At 58.8% G+C, this 24,658-nt stretch overlaps 1 protein-coding gene across 1 annotated transcript; it reads right to left on the bottom strand.

Moving 5' to 3' along the window:
- Positions 1 to 6,544: 6,544 nt before the first annotated feature.
- LOC112642447 (USP6 N-terminal-like protein) lies at positions 6,545 to 22,945 on the bottom strand. Its single transcript, XM_049094549.1, has 17 exons — positions 22,885 to 22,945; positions 18,148 to 18,292; positions 17,788 to 17,860; positions 17,117 to 17,193; positions 16,734 to 16,793; positions 15,393 to 15,446; positions 14,331 to 14,370; positions 13,979 to 14,059; positions 13,537 to 13,644; positions 12,972 to 13,081; positions 11,037 to 11,085; positions 10,176 to 10,296; positions 9,429 to 9,523; positions 9,158 to 9,223; positions 8,559 to 8,633; positions 8,140 to 8,291; positions 6,545 to 7,844 (listed from the first exon to the last, which is right to left on the bottom strand). Exons 1-16 carry the CDS (start codon positions 22,943 to 22,945, stop codon positions 8,280 to 8,282), a joined length of 1,227 nt encoding a protein of 408 aa, XP_048950506.1. The 3' UTR covers positions 6,545 to 7,844; positions 8,140 to 8,279.
- Positions 22,946 to 24,658: the final 1,713 nt, after the last annotated feature.

Raw genomic sequence — 24,658 nt, forward strand, 5'->3', positions numbered from 1 at the left:
ATATGTCCTATCTCTGTGGTCTGTTCTTAGTGTAATCTCAGATTTATGGCAGATATCAAAGATACCTTGATTTCAGTATTTTCTTTGAGATTCTCTAGAAGTATCTCCTTTGGTTTTTTATTCTGGTATTATGCCGCAGATATGTACATGAACGTATTTTCATTCATTCACCCAGAGGTCATTTGTGCTCAAGTGTGTCCATACCACTTTCCTAGAACTTCTGCAACTTCTAGTTGTAGGAGGTTGGAGAAATCCCCACTTAGCAGATTTGGGTCTTTAGAGGGAGGTTGAAGAAACTTACCAATAAAACGTTGATTTTAAGATTTATTTATTCAAGAGAGACATAGAAAGAAGTGAGACACAGGCAGAGAGAGAAGCGGCTCTGCAGGAAGCCCCATGTGGGACTCGATCCCAGATCCCGGGATCACGCCCTGAGCTGAAGGCAGACAGATGCTCAACCGCTGAGCCACCCAGGCGCCCCTAGACATAGCATTTAATTGTATAACATTTTATTTTATTCTATGACTTAAAAATTACCTATGTATACAAAAATTTGTAAGTCTTAATATGTGTTAAAGTGAACATTCTCTTTTCTTAGTTCTCACTGTTAATAGAAAAATCTATATTCTTTAGAAATAATAAAAAAGGCATAGTATATAATCAGAAAATTAACTGTTTAAAACCTACTATAGAAATCTATATTTTTTGTTGTTTGTGTTATACTCCATTGTCAGAATTCTTTTATTTATAAGTGATAGGAACCCCACTCAGATGAACTGATTAGGTTGGTTCCTGCAAGTAGGAGGTCTGAAGACTAGAGCTGATTTGGGGCATGGTTGTGTCATTCTGTCCTTTAATTCTGGCTTTCCTGGTGTTGGCTTCAAATCCTCAGGTTGGCTTTTTCCATGTGGTGGCAAAAAGCCCTCAGTAGCCCCAGTTTTTATGTCCCCAGAAGGGGGAGAGATCTAGCATTTGGTTGGTTTTGCCAGTGTCTGCTTGTCTTTGACCAGTCACTAGAAACCTGAGGGATGGCGCCATCTGCTCTCATTGAATCACTATTAACCCCATGAAGAGGGGTAGAGTTTCATGATTGACTCATTCTGCAGGTGGTGAAAGCAGTTTCTAGAGGAAAAGTGTTCTGTTTCCAGAAGCAGATGGAAGGGCGGCTTTGGAGGCAAAAACATAGATGTCAGGCTAGCAATGGATGAGGCATGACTTAACCTATTCCCCCATGTTGATGGGCTTTCAGGTTTTCTTTCAATTTTTCATTATTACAAATAGACACATAAAAGGATGCTCAATGCCACACATGTGACTTCTCTAAAATTTTTTGTGGTTAAATTATTGGATGAAGATTTTTGGGTTGAGGGTTAAATTTTGATAGTTATTGCCAGATTGTTTTCTAAGAAAATGAGCACTGGTTTATACTCCTGCCCACAATATATGGAAGTGACAGTTTTACCATATTCTGATAATACAGTATATTGTCAATTAAAAAAAAATGCTTGGGGCGCTCTGCTGGCTGAGTCAGTAGAGTGTGCAACTCTTGATCTTGGTGTTGTAAGTTTGAGCCCCATTTTGGGTTTAGAGATTACTTAAGCATTTTTAAAAGATTTTATTTTTATCACATGAGTGAAAAAATCATTTGGACTTGTGTTTGATTACTATTTGATATTTTATCATTATATTTTCAACATCTATTTTTCTGAAAATTGCCCATTGATATCCTTTGCCTATTGGATGGTTTGACTTTGTTATTAACAGGAGTTTTCTATAGGGTGCTTTTTAAAATCCTTTATATTGCAAGCATGTATACTACATACATACATACATACATATGTATGTAGTGTACATGTATATATATATAAAATCTCGAGCTATCTGAGCTTTGTTGATATATTTTATTTCACTGAATTTTTAAAGTTTTATTGTCAAATTCTTCTGAGTCATGTGACTTGTTTACATAGAGCTTACCTACTGCCAAATTATAAAAATATTTCATATTTCAGTACCTTTGCAACCTTTAAATTTACATTTCTAATCCATCTATAATATGGTTTTGTGTTGAATATGGTGTAGAACTTTTTTTCACTAGATGGTTACTGAGTTCTCTCCATACATCTATTGATTCTTTCCCCTCTTACTTGGAATCATACTAAGTTCCCCTGTTTGTCTACTTCTGACTCTCTGGCTTAAGTACTACTGGCTAATAATCTCCACCTAAATGTATATTCTGTTACCAGGATCCAAATCACTAGCACTCAATCAAATGTGACTGGAAAAACTTTCCTGGCTACCCTCCATATAGCAAGATGTTTCCTAGTAAGGTGACTTGGGGGAAATGTACTCTCATTCCCTCCCACACTGTGTTCTTATTTTTCAAAACCTTGGCTATTGAGGTTTTTTTGTTTGTTTTTGTTTTGTTTTGTTTTTTTTTTTTGCTCCTATTGGTTTACTGGATACCAAAACATCATCAATTTTAAGTATACAATTCTCTGGGTCTTGGCAAACGTATGTAGTTGTGTAACCATCTACAATGTTGAATGTTTCTATCATTTCTAAAATTTCCCTCACTTTCCTTTGCAGTCAATCTCCTCCCCCAACACTTCGACCCTAGAGATTGTTGATCTGCTTTCTGTCTATATATATTGCCTTTTCTGGAGTTATATAACAAAAAGAATGACTCAGTATGTAATATTTTGTGTCTGTCTCCTTAAGCTTAGCATATATGCTTAAAATAAATAGATATTCTTTCATGTGTCACTAGTTTGTTTCTTATTTACTGTTGAGTGGTTTTCCATTGTGTGAATATAGAGTATTGTCTATTCATTCACCAGTTGTTAGGTGACATTGGGTGTTTGGAGTGTTGGGTTATTTATAGATAAATTGATGAGACTATTTGAGTGAAAGTCTTTGAACGTAGGTTTTCATTTTTATGGAGGTAAACACCTATGAGTGGGATTGCTAGGCTATATAGTACCTACACATTTTACTTTGTCAGAATGTCCCAAATTATTTTCCAAGTGGCTATAGGTTAGGGTTAGGATTAGGATTCAGGTTAGGGGCAAGGGATAGGGATAGAGTTAGGGTGGGGTTCCGGTTTGGGTTGGGAGTTAGAGGGTTTGGTTTAGGTTTTAGGGTTTAGGGTTAGGGGTTTGGGTGAGGGTTGGGGTTAGGGTTTAAAGTTTGGGTTAGAGTAGGGGTAGTATTAAGGTTGGAGCCATGGTTAGCGTTAGGAGTTAGAGGTTAGGGATAAGGGTTAGGGTTTAGAGGTAGGGGTAGGGGTAGGGTTATGGTTGGAGCCAAGGTTAGGTGTATGGATTAGGGGCTAGTGGTTCGTGTTGGGATTTCAGTAGTGATAGATCTAGTGTTAGGCTAGGTGAAGGTTAAGATTAAGATTAGGGTTAGGGTTATTGTCTGTATACAGGTAGAGATTGGATCTGGTCATGTGCCTGGCACTGGGACTCCCAGTATCTTCATGGGTTAGTTTTAAGTGTTTTGTTTAGGTTTTGGGTTAGGGTATGTGCCTGGCATTGATCCATTCAGAGGTCTCTCCGGAGAATCAAACTCCAGGCTTCTCTTGGGGTGAGAATAGCCATGGCAGGCATCTTCTGAGCTGAGATAAGGAGGGGATTTGTGGCTCTAAATACTCTTTATTTGGATTTTCAGCTTCCTTTCTGTTTTTATCTCTTATGCGCACCCATTTCATCAATACTAACAATTATTATTTTAAAGTTTTACTTGAATTCCTGTTTGTCAACACAGTATAATATAGTTTCAAATGTACACCATAGTGATTCAACCCTTGGATACAATGCCGAGTGCCCTCCATCATCCCCATCCCCCATTTTCCTATCCCCCCCCGCCACACACACACACACACACACACATTCCTCTGGTATTTATTAGCTTATTCTCTATGGTTAAGAGTGTGTTTCTTGGGCAGCCCGGGCGGCGCAACGCCCGCCACACACACACACACACACACACACACATTCCTCTGGTATTTATTAGCTTATTCTCTATGGTTAAGAGTGTGTTTCTTGGGCAGCCCGGGTGGCGCAACGGTTTAGCGCCGCCTGCAGCCCAGGGCGTGATCCTGGAGACCCTGGATCGAGTCCCATGTCAGGCTCCCTGCATGGAGCCTGCTTCTCCCTCTGCCTGTGTCTATGCCTCTGTGTGTGTGTGTGTGTGTGTGTGTGTGTGACTATCATGAATAAATAAATAAAATCTTAAAAAAAGAAAGAAAAGAAAGAAAGAAAAAAAGAAAAGAAAGAAAGAAAGAAAGAAAGAAAGAAAGAAAGAAAGAAAGAAAGAAAGAAAGAAAGAAAGAAAAAGAAAGAAAAGAACAAAAGAAAAGAAGGGATCCCTGGGTGGCGCAGCGGTTTGGCGCCTGCCTTTGGCCCAGGGCGCGATCCTGGAGACCCGGGATCGAATCCCACATCGGGCTCCCAGTGCATGGAGCCTGCTTCTCCCTCTGCCTATGTCTCTGCCTCTCTCTCTCTCTCTCCGTGACTATCATAAATTAAAAAAAAAAAAAAAAAAAAAACAAAAGAAAAGAAAAGAAAAGGAAGAAAGCAGAGCTTCCCCGGGAGCCCCGGGAGCCCAGGGAGCGGGGGCCCACACACGTGACAAGTTGGCCATTTCCTTGACCAGGAGTCATTTGACTGCCGATTTATTTAAATTGCTATTCAATGGCGAAGGTCGTTCTAGGATGGGGATACAGCGAGAACGTTCTAGGTTCGGAGGTAGCTAAAGTTCCCCGTCATGGACTCGATGTCCGCCCAGTTGGGTGCAGAGATAGGCGAGCCAGCAAAGAGATGAGAAACATGGCCCTGGGGTGCCTGGCCGGCCTGGTCAGGGGACCTTGATCTCAGGACTGTGAGTTTGAACTCCATGTTGCGTATAGAGATGACATAAAAATAAAATATTTAACAAATAATAAATGGATGAACAAATAAAGAATGACATCGAAGGTGAGTGCTCGCTTCAGGACAAACCTCAAAGTGGACTATGTCTAACCTGGAACCTGTTCTTGATCGCCCCGCTTGCACTCCTTGGCCCAGATGACGTCCTCCACGAGGGACGGTCCCGCCCCAGTGGGAGTGGGCTTCCTTCCCTGTAAGGCCCGTGCCTCCCCTCGTTCTGCAGGAGAGAAGAGCCGGGAAGGCAGGAGCTCGGGGGATCAGCATAAACCTCGGCGATGATCCTTCCCGATCCCGGGAGCCAGAACTCGGCCTCCTTTTGGGACCCGACGTCTTAACGAAGCCCGTGTGGTCAGTGGCTCGGATGCAGGGTGGAGGCGGAAGGAGAATCAGGAAGAACAAAATACGGGGAAACAAGAAGCTGAAGGAGAGGAGGACAGATGTCAGCATCCGGAGCCTTCGCGGGGACCCGGCGTCCTTTCCCAGGAGGGGCCCCCCTCTGTAAGGTGCTTCCCGCCGCCCCGCGCTCCCCGTCGGCACCCGCAGGCACATCCCCGGGCCTCCAGCACCTCTGCAGCCGTGGTCTGGAGCGTCCTCCATGCGTCGTGTCTGTAACCATCTGGCTGCTGTCTGACAACAATCAGGGGATTCCGACGTTTGTTGGGTTTGGGGTGTGTGTGTGTCTGTCGCGGTGCTGCGATCTGATCCTCGGGCCTCGTCATCCTGACGCCGAAATGGTTGAAACACCATCATTTCTGGTGCTGGCGCCGGGCGGCTAACTGGGTTCTCCTGGCCCACCCGGGCTCCCTCGTGCCGTGCCGACCCGCCGGAGGGTCAGCTGAGCTGGAAGGTCCGGCTCGGCCACATTTCCGTGGGTGGCAGTGGGTCCCCGCCGAGCGCCGGCTGTTTCTCTTCTCCCCGATGCCTCTCCAGCGGGGAGCCAGACCTTGGGGCCGCCCTGGGGGGAGCTCCTGAGGAGCCGGCTGCCCATGGGGGGAGCCCTGGGGCTGCCTGTGTGTGGGAGTTGGGGCGGGGATGGGGCTGGGGTCCCTTGGTCCCCTGCGCTGCCTGCCCCCAGGCCAAGCCCCACGCTCACCCAGCCCCTACTCTCTAGGGCGTGCAGGGTGCCCTCCACACTCTGGTGCGAGAGATCCAGCACAGGGTGGCCCAGGTGTGAGAGCTGCAAGGGCCTGCTGTCCTGACGTCCCCTCCAGGGCCACGCTGACTGCCCTGCAGGCCCTCTGTGCCCCAGGTGCACAGGCATAGGGCGGGGAGGGGAGGAAGCGCCCTGGAGCCTGGGCAGCCCAGGCCACCTGAACAGAGAGGGGTACAGACCTCCCAGGGCGCTTAGCACAGACCCTGGTGAACTGAGGCTCCCCGACTGTCACTCTGTCCCAGGCCCGTCCTGGCCGTGGGCACAGGCTGAGTCACAGTAGCCTGTGGGGTCCTGACCCTGGCGTCTGGCCGCCCCTGGAAGGCACGTGGGGACGTCAGCTGTGTGTGCCTGGCGGCACCCCTGCAGGGGCTGGTCGGGGCCTGGGCGGTGCCCCTCCTCCTTTCTGGGGGTGTCTCTGCACCCCGTGCACAGAGCTCCGGGAGACGCAGAAACGAGCCGGCCGTGCATTTTCACACAACACTTTATTGAACTTGGAACAGCAAACAGGGGCTCAGAGCCGAGGGTGCGCGCCTTCCCCTGGGAGACCTTCCTGTCCTTAGAGGAAAGCGGGAATCCCACAGGGGTGCGGGTGCTGGAGTCCCCCACCTGGGAGCCTGTGTGGACTCCGGATGGGGGCGCGTGTCCTGAGGTTGGGGCGTTGAGAGGCGGTTCTGGGGACAGCAGGGCTGACCTGGACCTGCGGCCGATGGGCTCCTGCGCTGGGTCCCCGCAGGGCAGCTGGACCCCAGCCTCGGGCCCCCTGGGGCCGGGTACTGACTGCTGGAGCCCCAGCACGTGGAGGAGCCTGCCTCCTGGTGTGGATGCGGGTGGGGCCCACGGGCCTGCCCCTGCTGCCCTGCCCTGGGGTGTCCTGGGATCCCCAGGGCTGCCCTAGGTCAGCGACCTGGATCTGTGGGGCACGCCCAGGGCCCAGGAGGCCACATCTGGCTGTGAGAGGACTCGCTCAGCCCGGGGCCAGAATGCATGCCTCTTCGTGCTGGGCCTGGCAGAGTCGCCCCTGCCCCCACAGAGTCCGGGGCCAGGCCAGCCCAGGTCCCTCTGGGTCAGGGGCTGGTGTCCTGTGCGGGGGGTGCCGCCCTCCGGGAGGGACAGTGAGACGAGGCAGGGCACGGTGACGGCGGGCCAGAGCCTCCAGGCCCCCGCACTCACCGCCACGCTCTGCCCCTGAGGCCCGCGAGCATCGAGCTGCCCCGTGGACGGGGAGGGCAGAGGGTCCTGGGCCTATGCAGGGCTTCGGGGCAGCGGGCTCAGCGCCGCCCTGGCTCTGCCCTGGCTGTGCCCGTCACTGCCCAGCGAGGGGCACGAGCCGCAGTGGCCACGGGGCAGGAAGGGTGTCCTGGGCCCGACAGCGTTGTCCCTCGGGGGCTGGGGGTACCTCGTGATGGGAGTCCCGGGGGTGCTCCAGGGCCTGGTCCGTCGCGGGGCCTCTGGGGTGGCCCAAGCAGGTGCCGAAGGGAAGGGGACCCCGTTTTTTTACTTCAAGCCCACCATGTCTGGGGGCCACCTGCCTGCACCGTCTTGTTGCACTGGGAGGATGGGGAGGGAGTTCCATCGCTGGGGGGGATGTTGGACGATGGCCTGGCCGGGAGGGGGTCCGGGCGGCTCAGGCTGGGTGGCTGGGCCCGGGGAGGCCGGCTCCTCCACCCTGGGGGGTGTCTCAGAGGCCGGAGAAGAGAGGAGAGGCCCGGACACCGGGGACACTTGCTCCAGGCCCAGGGGCCTCGTGGGGAACTCCTCAGGTCCTGCTGGAAAGAGGCCGACGGGGTCAGCGTCTCCAGCAGGCTGTGTGTCCCCCACTGGGGGCCCCGGGGGTCCTCACGACTCCCACGTGGCCCGCCAGCCTGACCCTGTGTTCAGCCCCCCACACTGGTGCCCGGGCCCTGCAGTGGGTGCCCGCCCGCCCAGGCTGGGCCTGGGGTCCCCTGGCTGGAGCAGAAGAGGAGAGCCGCAGAGATGAGGACGGGGGCCCCGGGGGCTCTGTCCCCTGTGGGCGGCCCCAGCAGGCCGAGTCGGGAGGGGCCGGGGCCCTGAGCCCACCTGGGGGGGCAGGTCACACCGCATCCTCCGGAGCTGGGTCATGGAGGCCCGAAGGCGTCTGAGCACCGCCTCGTCCTCCAGGGCCCAGGGCTGGGCCAGTGAGTCCTGCAGGAACTCCCGGAGCCCTTCCAGGGGCAGCTTCAGGAGGCGCTCTGGGCGGTGGGCGAGAGTCAGACCCAGAGGGCCCTGCCCTGTGGCCCCCGGTGCCCCCAGGCCAGCGGCTGGGGTCCTGCTGTGCCCAGGAGCGTCGTGGGCAGTGCGCTGGCGGGGTGGCCCCTGCCCGCTGCTCCTCTCAGGGAGCCCCGCTGCACCCGCCTGCCCCACCGTCCCCCCTCCCCAGGTCTGTGTGCTGCTCAGAGCACAGGGTCACCGCCCCTGCCCCCCCCCCGGCACCCCTGGGCTCCCAGGGGCTCACTTACTCCTGTGGCCGTGAGCACCCGCGCCCCATCCAGTATATACGCATCCCAGAGCTTCAGGGTGAGCGAGAAGGGGATCTAGGGGACAGCGGGGTGGGAGGAGCGGCCTGAGCAGGGCCCCTGGGGGGCTCGGCTGGGGCTAGGCTAGGCCTGCCATCTGCCCACAGCCCCTGCCGCCCCCCGGCTGCCTCCGACGAGGCCCCACAGCCCCCCCGTGCGTGCCCTCCTCCCAGGGAGATCAGGGTCCCGGCCGCTCCGGGTTCCGACCCCGGCCAGCACCGCCCGCACCCGTGGGGGCACAGACTCTGCCCCCACTTGACGACATCACGCCTCGAGAGGACCCCAGGCTGGCCGCCCGATGGGCCGAGGGCCCGTCCACACCCCGGGCTGACCCGGCCTCCCGCGGGGGAGCTGAGGCAGAGACGGCCCGCCCCCCGGAACCTCGTCCAGGGACCCTCTGGGCTTCTCCAGGACGGGCTGGGCTGCGAGCCTCAGCCTCAGGGCCCCGGGGTCGGGCCTGGCTCGTCTGGAGGGTGGGGCTGAGCTGGGCCCTCCCCGAGGGCAGGGGGCAGGTCCGGGAGCGGGGGTCCGGGGGGCCTCACCCGGCCGAGGAAGCACTGCAGGAACCACTTTGGGGTGTAGATGCCGGTGGACATCTGCTCCTCGTCCTGGCGGGAGGGCAGGAGGGCTCAGGCCCCACGCCGCGGCCCCTGGAGCCGGGTGGACGCGCTCCCCACGGCCCAGCCCAGCCCCGAGGGTGGCCCCGGGCCCCAGGGGAAGGAACGTGACCCCAACTCTGGGCAGCTCGGAGGGCCGTGCCCCCCACCGCCTGCCCCGGGCCCCGGGGACGGAGCCTCCGGAGCTCCCACTCGCCATGTGCTTCCTCAGGTCGGGGAGAGCTCTTTCGAGGACGCGCTCATGATGAGCCTGGAACCTGAGGAGCTTCTGGAAGCCTGGGACGAAGAAGCCTGAGAAGGCCCCAGGCCCCCACGATCAGGGCCTCCTCCTGCACCAGGCGGGGTGGGGGTGTCGGGGCAGGGGCCTCCCCCCACACCCTGACCCCCGCGTGCCCACCGCCCTCGGAGCCCTGACTGAACCCGCTCTTCCCAGAGGACAGGGCTGCCTCCCAGGCTGGGGGTGCAGGGCCCGGGGACCCTCGTCCTCACAGAGACGCCGCGGGGCGTGGGCTGGGGGCTGAGGACCGCCCGGCTGACCCAGCACCCTCTCTCCTGCAGGGGCCGCCGTGGAGACAGGCGGGTCCCCAGCCCCGAGGGGCAGCAGGTGCAGGCCACGGGGAGGGTGATGGGCTTGCACGGCCCTCTGTGAGGCTTGGGAGTGAGGCTGGGGGCCCCCGGGAGGGAGAGACGCTGTCCCCTGGGCCCCGTGTGGCCGTGGGCTGGCAGGGGCCCTGGGGGGCAAGCAGGCAGCCGGAAGCGAGGCTGGGGGAGCAGCAGGACTGCGAGCCCGGCTTGCAGACAGTGGGGCGGGTGGCCGTGGCTCCGGGACCCCGTGGCCACCGGGGAGGTGGGGCCCTTGCCCGTCGGGAGGCGGGCTGGGGGGTCCCCGCCTGCCCCCCCCCCCCCCCCCCCCCGTGCAGCAGCCTGCAGGGAGGCCCCCTACCGTGCATGGCGTGCCTGTCGTCGGTCATCAGCTGGGCCAGCGCCCAGGAGGCGTCCTCCTCGGGCAGGAACATGAGGACGATGGCCGCGATCTCGCTCGTGCCCTGGCAGTAGCCCTCCTCCTGCAAGAGCCAGAGCCCCACGGAGGGCGTGCCCCCCGAGGCCCCCTCTGAGCCCTCCCCGCGGGCGTCAGGCTCCCCCGGCTCCCTCACAGCCCGGGCTCCCGGAGGGGGCTCCCAGAGCACGGGGGGCAGGTGAGGGCCGCCCGGACCAGCTCGGGCGCCAGCACCCCAGGCCCCGCTACCGAGCCCTGCGGCCGCCGTGCCAGGGCCCCTGTCCTCAGACCAGCAGGAGGGGTCTCCGTGAGCTGTGCCAGGCTGCAGGGGACCCGCCAGGTCTGGAGAGTCCCCGGAGGGCAGGTCGGGGGCCTGACTGTGGCCCCTGGGAGGTCCCACGAGGGGGCGGGGCCGGGGAGTGTGTGAGCTGGGGTCCTCAGGGACTCTTCTGGAATGCGCCATGGAAGGGGGCGGCCTCCTGGGCGCCTCGGCCTCATGCCCTTCAGGGGAGTGGGAGCCTTCCCCGCCCGGGGTTCTCATCAGTAGTTCCGTCTATCAGGGTCCAGACCCGAGCTCTAGGACGGCCGCGGTGCACGCGGGGGCCCGGGGCAGCCCCAGCCCTCGGGCACCCAGGCCCTGCCTCCCCTGGGAGGTCTGCACCCCGCCCCCTGCCCGTCCCGGAGGAGAGAGACCCTCCCCGGCACCTGGGGGCCGTGGAGCTGGGGCCCTAACTGGGAGTCCCGCTGGTCACCAGCTCTCAGGACAAGGCCGCCCGTGGGGCAGGGGGTGGGGGCAGGGACACTCACGGTGTCGTACACCGAGTAGGCCGCCAGCACGTGGAACAGGGCTCGCTGCCTAGGAGGGGGGACAGCGGGGGGCTCTGCTCAGTCAGCCCCCGCCCAGCGAGGCCGCCGAGTTGCCGACACCCACCTCGCAGGCTCCGCGGCCCTCAGGGCCCCTCCGCGGGGGCCCATCTCTGGGGTCAGGTCTGCGCACGGGGACAGGCGGCGACCTCACACGTGCAGCGTGCCGGGGGTTCTGTGCACCCTGGGGTGTCCGACGCCTCCGAGCGGCTCCTGCTGTGGGGTGTGCAGCTCCGGGCTCCCCCAGCGCCGCCAGCGCCCCCTCCAGCCCTGGAGCGGCCCCCCCTGCATGCCCCCCTGGGAGCCAGCGCTCCCCCTGCCCCGGTCCCCGCAGCCCCTGACGCCTCTCCTCCCCTGCCCTGGCCTGGCCCCGTGTCCCGGGAACACCACCAGCCCCGAGCCCACACAGCCGGGGTGTCCGTGGCCCTGAGCGCACCCCCAGGCCTTCCCAGGTGTCCCTGGACTGGACTCTGTGGGGGGTACCCCGGGCCCCCCCAACCCAGAGCATCTCCAGGTCTGAGCCACCGTGAGGAGAGCAGGGAACGTCGTGCAGGTGTGACCCCGATACAGGCTGCGAACCCCTGGGGTCACTATATGAGCCCACGGCGGGGTACGGGGTGCGGGCCCCTCAGCGCTGCCAGGAGCCGCCTGATGCCCCCCGCCCGGCGACCTGAGTCTGCACCCCGGCTCCGCGGCCCCCGGGCCCAGGCTGCTGGAGGCCGGCTCCCCCTGGGCCGGGGGTCACAGGTCAGCCTGACCCGGCCGCGCTCTGAGGGCCGCGGGGGCCCCAGGGGGCAGCAGGTTCCCTGCAGGGAGGAGCACCAAGCTCTCGTGGGGAGACGGTCCGAGCGGCCCCCAGGGAAGCCCAGCCACCCTTGCCTGGCGGCTCCCCAGCCCCACCCCTGGCACCCCTGCAGGTCACCCCTGGGGTCCCGGGCTCCCACACACCCCGCCCGCTGCACACAGAGGGAGCTGCACCCTCTGCTCCACCCATCTGCACCCCCCTGTCGGGGGCTCCCTGCCTTCCCTCCTCCCCACGGCCCCTGGGGACTCTACGGGACACCTGGGCTTCTGACGGGAGCAGGCTGTCCAGAGAACCCCAAGGTGGCCGGGGAGGCTGAGCATGTCCCACAGGGGGCAGCTGCACCGCGTCCTTGTGTGTGGGGGGTGGGACCGATAGTGTAGGGGTGGGGGGTCTGGGGGTGTGGGGATGGTGTGGGGGGTGATGTAGGGAGATGGCGTGGGGGCAGTGGTTGAGGGGGATGGGCTGGGGGGCTGCTGACACAGGGCACTCCCTTCGCTAAGGTGCACACGGAGACGTCTACAGATAAAGGCAACCCCAGTCTGGGGTTTGCTGTGACCCCTGTCCCTGGGGCCCCGTGTGCTCAGCGCAGGGCCTGCCTGGACCGGGGCGGTATCTGGGGGTCGTCATACTATGTGTGCTCACCAACTGCAAATTGTTTAAAATAAAATGCCCAGAATTCAGAAGTACATAAAGCACCGAGGGTGGGTGTCACCCTGACCTGTCCGACCCTCGTTGGGTCCATGTGTCCCGGTCCAGCCGCGGCCAGGCCGCCTGGCCCCCAGATCCCCTTACTGCCCCCCATGCCCCCACCCCGGCCCCCTGCTCTTCACGGGGCCGCCCCTCACCCCCTTGGGGTTCAGCTCAGACGGTGACTCCTGGAGGCCCTGTCCTGGGGCCTCCCCATCCCCGAGACCCCGGGGGTGGGAGCCAGGGGGTCATCCCCAGCACCCTACCATGTGGCAGTGTGTTGTTGCTGCCGTCGCTCCCCCCGGCCTCAGAGACCCCGTGTCCCCTGCACAGAAGCCCCCGGGCCTCTCCCGGGCCCCCGAACCCCGCTGGCCCAGCAGCCTCACCTGACCCCGTAGCGGTCCCAGAACATGCTGTGACTGCGGAACGTCCAGTTGATGTCCAGGTCGATCTGCATGATGTCCCGGGAGGACACCAGGGCCGCCTCCTTCATTTCCTGCGGGAAGACCCTGGGAGGAGGAGCCGGCGTCAGGGACACAGACCCCGACCTGTCAGCAGCTGCCATCCTGGGCCGGGAGCCCTGGGGCCACCATGGGAGTGTGTCCTGCAGGAACCTCCTTCCTTCCCCTGGGAGGCCGGGGACGGCGGGGTGCCCACCGTGCCCGCGGGGCCTGCGTGAGGGCCTGTGCCCAGCTGTCGTGGGCGGGGAGGGGACTGAGGGTCAGCCCTGGACAGGGAGGGGACATGGAGGATCAACCCGGGTGGGGAGGAGACATGGGGGGTCAGCCCGGGTGGGGAGGGGACAAGGGGGTTCAGCCTGGAGGGGAGGGGATGGGGGGGTCAGCCTGAGTGGGGGGGAGACATGGGGGGTCAGCCCTGGTGGGGAGAGGACAGGGGGTCAGCCCTGGTGGGGAGGGGACTGAGGGTCCACGGGGAGTGGACGGGCCCCACCTGGTATTTCCCGGCATTCCTGGCCTTAACCTGGTCAATGTTCAGCAATCGCAGCCACACCTGTCCCCGCACCTGGGGCGGGACCCTCTTGTAGACCCGGCACTGCAGCTGCGGGGAGGAAGGCAGTGCTGGTGAGAGGGGCCCAGGGCGGCCCCTTGGAGCCCAGGGAGCGCGAGGCATCTAGAAGATTCTGGCTTCGGCTCCACGGTGTCTGCGGAGAGGCTGGGTCTCCCTGGAGCTGGGCCCCGTCCCCCACGAGGAGCAGGGACCGTGGCCCCGACCTGACGCTCCCCCACCGCCGTCCAGGGGCCTGGGGAGGCTCGGGCTCCCAGCAGACTCTCCCCAGGCAGGGGGCTCCCCCGAGGACGGGGCAGGAGGACACTGAGGGCGGCCCCCCAGCCCCGTCAGGACGGAGAGCCCTCGGGGGCACCCAGCGCCCCACCTTCTCGCTGGGGAGGTAGTGGTCCCATCGCTTGAGCATTTTTATCCATTTGTCCGCGCGCCGGGTCTCCTGGTGGAGTTTCTGGAAGAGGACAAGCGGGGGCCGCAGGTGAGGCTCCAGCCGCGGGAGGTGGGCGCTCGGCCGCGCCCAGTCCCCCCCGGACCCGGAGGAGCCAAGAAGGCACAGGGCCCCCCGCGGGCCGCGGCTCCGGGTCTGGGGTGCGTTCCCGGCAGCCCGTGCAGCGCTGGGACGGGGGACTGGGGAGACGCCCGGGGATGTCCTGGGGGACGGGGTGCAGACAGCTGGCCCCAGCCCCCCCACGTCCTGCCCGGGGCCCAGGACGGGCTCTCACCTTGGCCTCGGGGGGGCTGGGGCTGGGCAGCTCCTTGTCCCTGGAAGGCAAGAGACGCAGAGCCCTGAGGCCCCGGCCCCACAGCCCCCCCGCCCCCCCGTCTGCACCCAGGGGCCTGGGGAGGGCAGGGCTCCTCCAGGGAGGGCAGGGGCTGCCAGCGGCATGAGGGCTGGCGGGGGCGGCGTCTGGGGGGTCTGAGAAGCGTGTTTGCCAGGAGTGACCGTCCCGCTGAGGTCCCCCCCGCCTCCCCAGGGCCTGACTGCCCAGCGTCCAGCCGGCCTCGCCCTGCCCCCTGGCCACCCCCCTGCTGTCCCCTGACTCCCCTCTCTGCTGTCACCTCTGCCTCTGGCCCATTTCACCTCCTGTCCTGTCAGGAGCCCCTGAGCACGACCCACCCCTGAGCCATCCCAGCAGCCACTGGGCCGTGAGCAGGGCTAAGGGGGCCCCACCTGGGGTCTCCAGCGTCCGTCAGGTTCTCGTGGGGCTGTTGACCCATCAGCCTCGACCCCTGCGACCTAGGCCACTGGGCTGTCCCCTCCTCCTCTTCCCTCCTCCTGCCTGGTCGGGCCCTCCCTCTGCGGCCCCCCCTCCCTGCCCTGGCCTGGTCCCCGGCATCTACCTGCAGCCCCGCAGAAGCCTTCGGGACTGTGGGGGCCCTGGCTAGGGGGTGTGGGTGAGAGCACCCCTGCGGACTCGCCCCAGACCAGGCCATCCCCCTACAGAGAGCACGCCCCGGCCCCAGAGCCCCTCACCCGCGGGAGCCCCTGCTGAAGGGACTGGACACCCCCCCTGATGCAGGAGGCAGACACCTGGGCCTGCCCGAAGCAGGCGTGGGGGCCCCTCCTCTGAGTGTCCAGGGGCCTCCCCCAGGCCCAGCTCCCTTCCTGCCCACGTCCCAGGTCGGCCTCCGGGGTGTCTCAGCTGCAGCCCAGCGCAGACATGGCCCTCAGAGGGCTCCAGGGGACGAGGTCCCGACCCTGGGGGGGGGGGTCAGCCTCCAGAGAGGTGTTCCTGCAAATGCCACCCCCCCTGAGATGGATGAGGGGTGTCCAGGGGACTCACGGCAGAAAGCCCTGGTGGTCGGTGCCTTCCACAGTGACAGGTCCTGCGGAGACCCTGCTTGGTGCACCGTGGTGGGGACCGATCAGAGCAGGGAAATGGGGACAGGAGGGAGCAGAAGGGGTCCTCCCGCCCCTGAATCCTGAGGGAGCGCCGACCCTCTGAGATTGGCCGGGCACCAGAGAAAGGGCCTGTATGCCCGGTGGGTGCAGCCTGACAGCCTCACCTGCTTCTATCTATCAGTGACGATCCCCACCTGGGCCTCACCTGACCTGGTGACTGTGGTCCCCACCTGGGACTCACCTGGACCCGGTGACTGTGGTCCCCCACTGGGCTTCACCCGGACCTGGTGACTCTGATCCCTACCTGGGCCTCACCCAGACCTGGTGACTGTGGTCCCCACCTGGGCCTCACCCAGACCTGGTGACTGTGGTCCCCACCAGGGCCTCACCCAGACCTGGTGACTGTGGTCCCCACCTGGGCCTCAGCTGGACCTGGTGTCTCTGATCCCTACCTGGGTCTCACCTGACCTGGTGACTCTGATCCCTACCTGGCCCTCACCTGGAACTGGTGACGCTGGTCCCCACCTGGGCCTCACCCGGACCTGGTGACTGTGGTCCCCACCTGGGCCTCACCCAGACCTGGTGACTCTGGTCCCCAACAGGGCCTCACCTGGGCCTCATGTGGATCTGCAACTGTGGTCCCCACCTTGGCCTCACCTGAACCTGGTGACTCTGGTCCCCACCTTGGCCTCACCGGGACCTGGTGACTGTGGTTCCTACCTGAGCCTCACCTGACCTGGTGACTGTGGTCCCCACCTGGGCCTCACTTGACCTGGTGACTCTGATCCCTACCTGGCCCTCACCCAGACCTGGTGATTCTGGTCCCCAATTGGGCCTCACCCAGACCTGGTGACTCTAGTCCCCAACTGGGCTTCACCTAGGTGACTCTGGTCTCCACCTGAGCCTCATGTGGATCTGTGACTATGGTCCCCACCTTGGCCTCACCTGAACCTGGTGACTCTGGTCCCCACCTGGGCTCACCTGGACCTGGTAGCTGTGGTCTTCATCTGGACCTGGTGACTCTGGTCCCCACCTGGGCCTCACCTGTACCTGGTGACTGGGCTCTTCAGCTACCAATGACTAGGATCCAGGATGGACCCTTACTTGCTACTGACACCGGGACCATCCCCAGGGTCTCACTTGTTCCTGGTGACTATGGTCCTTGTCTGGGCTGACCTGGCTCATCCTTGTCTCTGATCCCCTCTTGAGCCTCACCTGCTCTTGCAGGTATGGTCCCCCCTGTCGTGGGTGTGTAGTGTCTATGGTCCCTTCTGGGCCTCACCTGATGGTACTGGGCCACGATATTGGCCCTTTGCAAGACCAGCAGGGTCTCCGGGTCCTCCTGCATCGTGCCGCAATCCAAACACATCCAAGAATGACGGCACGTGAGAACCTTCCGAGGACACATGCGTCCGGGTGCTCCCCGTGGGCAGGTGCCCCTCTGTCTGACTGGAGCCGGAGACAACCCCGTAGCCCCGAGGGGCACAGGCTGGGCTGGAGCATCACACACAGGCCCTCGCTGCCTGTCTGTCCCCTGCCCACCTACAGTCCACCTTCCCAGCCACTGTCCCAGGACACACCGTCACGCTGGGGTCACAGAGCGCTCCCACCCCGGTATCAGGAGCACACGGGCGGGGGACCCAGGGACTCCGGGGAACTGCCCACCTGATGCTCGGGGGTGACGTCTCCCAGCCTGGGGCCGGCGCAGAGATGGTGGTGGGTGGGCCGGCCAGCGAGTGTCCCTGTGGGGTGGGGGGGGGGCAGGGATCGAAGGTTTCTCTTAGATTCCACAAGCACAATGACCAAGGGGAGAAAGCGACGGACTGGACTTCATCAAAATTAAAACCTGATGCCAGCAAGAGTGCGACCAAACTCCCCACCCTGAGGGCAGCGATGTGTGAATAGCCTGAGGGGGGCCTGGCGGAGCACGAGGGACTCCACGTTCCAATGCGTGAAGAGCAAGCCTGTTCACGGGCCAGGGGGACCCAGCGAGCACAGGGCGGGATGGGGGGGTGTCAGTCACCCCTGTCAGGGTCCATGTGTCTAGGACAGGCTGGAAAGGTCATGGCTTGGGTGCCTGCACGGCACAGGGCTTACAGGGGAGCGGGGGTTCCGGGGGAGCTGCCTGAGTTCCGACTGCAGCCTCCTTCCCTGGACGAGGGGAGCAGGGTGGCCACTCGCACCCCGTGGGGCTGTGGAAGGGCTGTAGGAGCTGCTCACCGTCATCGCATGGGGGGTCGGGGTGTTGTGGACCCCAGCCCAGGAGGCCTGTGCCCCCACCCGGACCCACAGGCCCCACTGTGGCCCGCGGGGAGCAGGGATCAGCTGCCACTCACCTGTGACCTGTCGCTGTGTGAGCGCCTCCTCTTTACGCACTGGGGTACTGGGGAAAGTGGGAGGGTTGGGGTACTGGGGAGAGTGGGAGGGTTGGGGTACTGGGGAGAGTGGGAGTACTGGGGTACTGGGGAGAGTGGGAGTACTGGGATACTGGGGAGAGTGGGAGTACTGGGATACTGGGGAGAGTGGGAGGGTTGGGGTACTGGGGAGAGTGGGAGGGTTGGGGTACTGGGGAGAGTGGGAGAGTGGAGGTACTGGGGAGAGTGGGAGGGTTGGGGTACTTAGGAGAGTGGGAGGGTTGGGGTACTTAGGAGAGTGGGAGGGTTGGGGTACTGGGGAGAGTGGGAGTACTGGGCTACTGGGGAGAGCAGGAGAGTCGGGTCGCTGCGAGCCAGATCCGGAGCACGAGTGCCTCCGAAGGTCTGCGGACGCAGAGTGGCCACCAGGCAGCGGTGGAACCCGGGGGCACCACAGTTCCGCCCAGAGTGGGGTCCCGCATCATCACTGTGGGCAGGCGGGGTCCAATCAGCACTTAGCCCTTCACCCTGAAGGCCGAGGGTCCCGGGGGAGGGTCCTGTCCCCACGCCGGGCGGGAAGGGGATGCAGCACCCTCCCACATCCTCAGTTCCCATCCTCGGGCCCTGCAGGCCTCCCGCCCTTCAAGGCAGACTGGGGGTCACAGATGCCCCCCGCCCCCCAGGGTTCACAGCATGGGGTTGCAGTTAGGGACATTTGAGGGGCTCCTGGGTGGTTCCGTCGGTTCCACGTCGACTCTTGAGTTTGGCTCAAGTCAGGATCTCGAGGTTGTGGCGTGGAGCCTCGCGTGGGGCTCGGGCTCCGGTGGGTGAGGAGTCCGCTCCAGGTTCCCCGTCTCCCTCCAGCCCCCCCCCCACTGCACCCTCTCTCAAGTAAATCTTCTAAAAATTAACATGAAGACACGTGAGCATCTTGATCCCCTCTGCAGAGGTGCCTTCGTGTGCGTAACGACCATGTAAATGCCTTTCACGGACCCACCGGGAGTCCTACCGGAAACCCCTTTTCCTTGGTATTTATTGAAGCACAGTCGACACAATGTGACAGTAGTTTCAGGGCTACAACTAGTGACTTGACAATTCTGTGCCTCACTCAGCTCTCCCCACGAGAAGCGGCGTCACCATCTGTCCCCGTACAAAGTTGTCCCAACAGTACTGACTCTATTGCCAGGCTGTACTTTCTAAATTTCTGGGATTTCTTTATTTAGAACCAGACGCTTGTAGCTTTTCCTATTGCTCATCCATGTTGCCCACCTGCCCCCCATGGCCCCTCTGGCCATCACTCAGCACGATCCATCCCATTAACCAGAGAAAGGACATGGGGCGGCCCGGGGGGCTCAGCGCTTTAGCACCTGCCTTCGGCCCAGAGCGTGATCCTGGAGTCCCGGGATCGAGTCCCACATCGAGTTCCCTACATGGAGCCTGCTTCCTCTGCCTGTGTCTCTGCCTCTCTCTCTCTGTCTCTCTGTGTCTCTCAAGGATATATAAATAAAATCTTTAAAAAAACAAAAAACAAAAAGAGAAAGGACAAAACGCATACGATCCCCTCAAGAGTTGCAGAAAAAGCATTTGACAGAATACAACATAAAAAGCACAGTGGGTTTTGAGGAAATGTCTATCAACAGAGGAAAGGCCGTGTAGGAAGGCCCGCAGATGACGTCATCCCCAAGGGTGAAAACTTGAAATTGTCTCCCCTAAGAGCAGGAACAAGCCAAGGAGGTCCCCTCTCAGCGCTGGAAGTCCTACCATACTCAACAGACAGGAAACAGCCATGGGGGGGTCGCATCCACGCTGACAGGGACCCGGCCTCCTCAGGACCCGCGTGGAGGCTTCAGGACCATGTGGGGCCGCGTCTACACTGACAGGGGCCTGGCCTCCTCAGGACCAGCAGGGAGGCTTCAGGGTTAGGGTTAGGGTTAGGGTTAGGGTTAGGGTTAGGGTTAGGGTTAGGGTTAGGGGTTAGGGGTAAGGGTTAGGGTTAGGGTTAGGGTTAGGGTTAGGGTTAGGGTTAGGGTTAGGGTTAGGGTTAGGGTTAGGGTTAGGGGTTAGGGTTAGGGTTAGGGTTAGGCCGAGGGGTTAGGGTTAGGGTTAGGCCTTGGAGTCAGGGTTAGGGTTAGTGTTAGTATTAGGTCTCAGGGTTAGGTTTTGGGTTCCGCCTCAGAGTTCGTGATTAGGTTTAGGCCTCAGGGTTAGGCCTAGTGGTTAGGCCGCAGGGTTAGGGGTTAGGGTTAGGGTTAGGCCTCAGGATTAGGAGTTCGGGTTAGGCCTCAGTGTTAGGCCTCAGGGTTAGGGTTAGGGTTAGGTTAGGTTTAGGGTTAGGGTTAGGGTTAGGGTCAAGGTCAGGGTTAGTGTTAGGGTCAGGGTTAGGGTTAGTGTTAGAGTTAGGTTTAGGCTCAGGGTCAGGGTCAGGGTTAGGGTCAGGGTTAGGATTAGGGTCAGGGTTATGGTTAGGGTCAGGGTTAGGGTTAGGATCAGGGTCAGGGTTAGGGTTAGGGTTAGAGTTAGGGTTAGAGTTAGGCTTCAGAGTTAGTGTTAGGATAAGGGGTGAGGGTTAGGGTTAGGTTTAGGCCTCAGGGTTAGGGTTAGGGTTAGGCCTCAGGGTAAGGGGTGGGGGTTAGGCCTCAGGGTTAGGGTTAGGTTTAGGCCTCAGAGTAAGGGGTTAGGGTTAGGCCTCAGGGTTAGGGTTAGGGGTTAGGCCGAGGGGTTAGGGTTTAGGTTTAGGCCTGAGGCTTAGGAATAGTGTTTAGGGTTAGAGTTAGGTTTAGGCCTGGGGTCAGTGTTAGGGTTAGGCCTAAGGGTTAGGTTTTATGTTTCGGCCTCAGGGTTAGGCCTCAGGTTAAGGCCTCAGGATTAGGTTTATGACACAGGGTTAAGATAAGGGTTAGGCCTCAGGGTTAGGGTTTAAGTTTAGGCCTGAGGGTTAAGCCTAGATGTTAGGCCTCAGGTTAGGTGTTAGGTTAGGATTAGAGTTAGGCCTCAGTGTTAGGGGTTAGGCCTCAGGGTTAAGCCTTAGGGTTAGGTTTAGTCCTCAGGGTTAGGGTTAGGGTTAGGCTTCAGGGTTAGTGTTTAGGTTTACACCTCAGGGTTAGGCCTAGGGGTTAGGACTCAGTGTTAGGGGTTAGGGTTAGGGTTAGGGTTAGGCCTCAGGATTAGGAGTTAGGGTTAGGCCTCAGGGTTTGGCCTCAGCTTTAGGGTTAGGGTTAGGTTTAAGGTTAGGTTTAGGGTCAACGTCAGGGTTAGTGTTAGGGTCAGGATTAGGGTTAAGGTTAGGCTAAGTGTCAGAGTTAGGGTTAGGCCGAGGGGTTAGGGTTAGGGGTTAGGCCTAGGGGTTAGGGTTTGGATTAGGGTTTAGGGTTAGGGTTAGGGTTAGGCCTGGGGTCAGTTTTAGGGTTAGGCCTAAGGGTTAGGGTTTAGGTTTAGGCCTCAGGGTTAGGGTTCGGGATAGGGTCAGGGTTAGGCCTCAGGGTTAGGGTTCAGGGTTAGGGTCAGGGTCAGAGGTAAGCCTCATCCTAGATTTCCACTGTGGATGTCTACAAAAAAGACAGAGCCAGCTACTTGGGTCAGGAGGCATCAGAGGGCTTCTGCCCAAACTGGGCTTCCAGGTTATGGCAGATCAAGCAACTTAAACAGTCTGTGGGGACACACAAGGTCCTCCTTGCAGCATAGCAGACATGGCAAGAGAATGGCATCATGTCAAGTGCCAAGGGCCTTGAATGGCTGAATCACTGTGGCAGACGGCCCCATTTTTTTTTAAAGATTTTATTTATTTATTCATGATAGAGATAGAGAGAGAGAGAGAGGCAGAGACACAGGCAGAGAGAGAAGCAGGCTCCATGCCAGGAGCCCAACGCAGGACTCGATCCCGGGACTCCAGGATCGCGCCCTGGGCCAAAGGCAGGAGCCAAACCGCTGAGCCACCCAGGGATCCCCCAGACGGCCCCATTGATGGAGTACTACGAGGACCTCTAAGGACACAGCTCATGACCTGTTGGGTCTACCATGATCTGATGTGTTGTGGCACATGACACCTTAGAGATAAACATAGAGAATGGCTTCATCCCACCCTTCCTTTCCTCTTAAATCACCCTCTTTAGTGTGATCTTTTGTGAGGCCTGCAGACGTTGTGCAACGACAGTGGAGCTGCGTTCTACACAGGATACCTGGGGCGCGTGGGTGAAATAAGGAAAATGGTAGTGAAACGAAAGACACTCATTGCTCTGAGTGAAAAAAACCAACCACCCCCACTCCTCAAAAGCATGAAATCTATTCTGCACCATCCCAACCTAGGGGAACGGTGTCTTATCACCTCAGACGTAGCTGGATGTTAGGGGAGGAGGTTCAGGTCTCTTTGCGTTTAGGCCTGTGCGGCACTCGTGTGGAAACACTACGGGAGGGCCGCAGGTTTCTCTCCATGTTTGTGGGGGGGCCATCTCTCTGTGGAGAACCCTCTTCCCATTCTCACCTCAGAACAGCACTGCTCCTTGTTTGCCTGGTGCACCGATCATTGTCTAGGGAGTTGGAAGAGTTGAAGCCACAGAACATCTCCTCCAAGATCTCCTGGGTGCAGCTCTGCAAATACAGTGCCCCGTATGTACAGGGCCAAGAGACATTAGGGTACTCCCTCCACAACACAACAAGGAGACATCCTCTTTGGAAATCGTGTTCTCTGCTTACATCCCAGGGGCAGCTGAAGGGAAATCTGGCAAGGAGAAGCCAGATGAAAGAGACTCTTGCGCTCATGATTTACATACTTGAAGTTGAGCTTGGCCCTCAGCACTCACCTTCTCATCTTGCCTGTTATGACCTGGCGTCTGAACACCAAAGATGTGTCAGGCTCCAAACCGTGGCAGCTGGTTTCTGCCCAGGAAGGGCATGTTCCTCTCCTCTGTCCCCTCTACTCACACACACACACACACACACACACACACAGAGTCTCACACTAACACACCCTCTTACACATAAACGGACACACACTCAATGAAGGTGAAAGAGGTATGAGCCCCGTCAGCTGAGATTACAGTGTGGCCTGCTCTCCAGTGGCTTCCCCCAGGTGCCTTGCGGTACCTGTTGAGGTCTCCCGCACATAACCAGAAGCTTCGGTGAAGAGGGCCGAGCTGACGTCCATAGCAACATGAACATCTCTCTGTCTGGACTCTCTTAAGCCCAGAGCTACTGAAAGTAGGGCAACAGCAACAGAACATCTTGTTCTCTTGACCGGCTCCAGTTAAGTGAGCTGGAAAGAGGGACCTTGTTCAACGCAGCTTCCTGGTTACCAGAGTTCTAAATCCGTTACACGCTTGTCCCCAAGGAAGTGACGTCACTTTTTCAAGATTCCAGCCTTTGGGCCCCTCCTTTCAGTCAGACCTATCCAGAGCCCCTTTTTGGAAGATGACTGCTTGCCCCATGCCATCTCCTTAAATGTACATCAGGAGCCAAAAATGCCATAGCCACAACTCTCTGAAAATGCAAGGAAGGGCCTACTTTTCTGGAGATGGAGCTGGTTTCAGACCTTTCTTTCTGTGCTTGCTGTCCCAGATCTGTCACCTATCTAACCCACCATGTCTCTCACATTTTCCCCAGGTTCCCACCCTGCACCGTGATAGAAGAGGCAGAATCTCCTTCCTAGGGACATCATCTCGGTCTATGGATGATATTTGTAATGCATGTTAGCTGGTGCCCTGTGTATCTGAGGCGCAATTTTAAGGATGGTGCATTGACATGAAGGGGTGAGATGTGGCATGGGGTACCACTTGAAAGTGGCCTGGGTACCAGCAACGTAATATCACAATGGTTACTTTACCTCCGGCCTCATTTCAATGGGGGCAGCATGATGGGGTGGGAATGCTACAAGATCCAGCCATGGTCATCTTCTGTAGTCAAACTGTCCAATTGTTCCTGTTCTATTTTGAATGAGAAAGAGGTGCCTCCTTCTGGGCTCTGGGGGTCGCAGCCATCACAATGGCTCCCAGCGATAATGAACTGTGGCATAAATATCCCTGTGTTACCGCGAGGTGCTTCGTGATTGGTTTTGACCAACACTATACATCCAACACAATGGCGTGTCACACCTATGTTCCAAATGGAACTATGCTTAATGTTAGTGTTAGATTTCAGGTTGGGGTTAGCGTTAGATTTGCAGTGTAGCCTTAGGATAGGGTTAGGGTTAGGGTTAGGATTAGGGTTTAGTGTGACTGTAAGAGTTCCTGTTAAACTTACGGATTAGGGTTATGGTTTAGGGGTAGGGTTAGGGTTCAGTTTAGGGTTCAGGTTTGGGAAAGTTAGGGTCGGGTGAGGGAAATCCTTGTGAGCAGCCGTTACTAATTAATTATGGTCTGTTGTGGCCAAATCAAGTCCAGTATTTCTAGATCTTTGAATTTTTAAGCTAGAATATGCATTTTATGTGAAATCTCCAGATCTTGTAGATGTTTGCTCATTTTAATACACTAAAAACTGAACAAATTACACCTATGGGTTAAACTTGGTTCTTCTGCAACAAGTTTGCAATCTTTGTTATAGAGTAGTGGTTCTCCAGGTGGTCCCTGGATCAGTCGCATCAGCATCCCATGCAACCTTAATAGAAATGCAAGTTCCCAGGCCTCACTTCATCTCTCCTGAATCAGAATCTCTAGGGCTGAGGCCCAGGAATCATGTTTTAATAAATCCCCTGGGTGGTACTGATGTGTGTTGAAGTTTGAGAACCATTCTTCTGGAGCCTGGAAGTTGATAGCACAATTTTTATCTGGGGATAGTTGTAAAGACAAAAGTTCATTGAATACCCTCCTGTAGATTTATCAAGTGCGTGTATCAAAAATACCACATGTATATTGTTGCAGATACA

This window comes from Canis lupus, chromosome 15, assembly GCF_003254725.2.
Source record: "Canis lupus dingo isolate Sandy chromosome 15, ASM325472v2, whole genome shotgun sequence".
Classification (NCBI taxonomy): domain Eukaryota; kingdom Metazoa; phylum Chordata; class Mammalia; order Carnivora; family Canidae; genus Canis; species Canis lupus.

Coding starts and splice junctions, on each gene's coding strand:
- LOC112642447 (XM_049094549.1), bottom strand. CDS start 22,945: ATGGACGTCAGCTCGGCCCTCTTCACCGAAGCTTCTGGTTATGTGCGG. Junction 17,194..17,787: donor CACACAGCGACAGGTCACAG/GTGAGTGGCAGC, acceptor CCCACCCCACAG/GGACACTCGCTGGCCGGCCC. Junction 10,297..11,036: donor CCTACTCGGTGTACGACACC/GTGAGTGTCCCT, acceptor TGGCTCTTGCAG/GAGGAGGGCTACTGCCAGGG.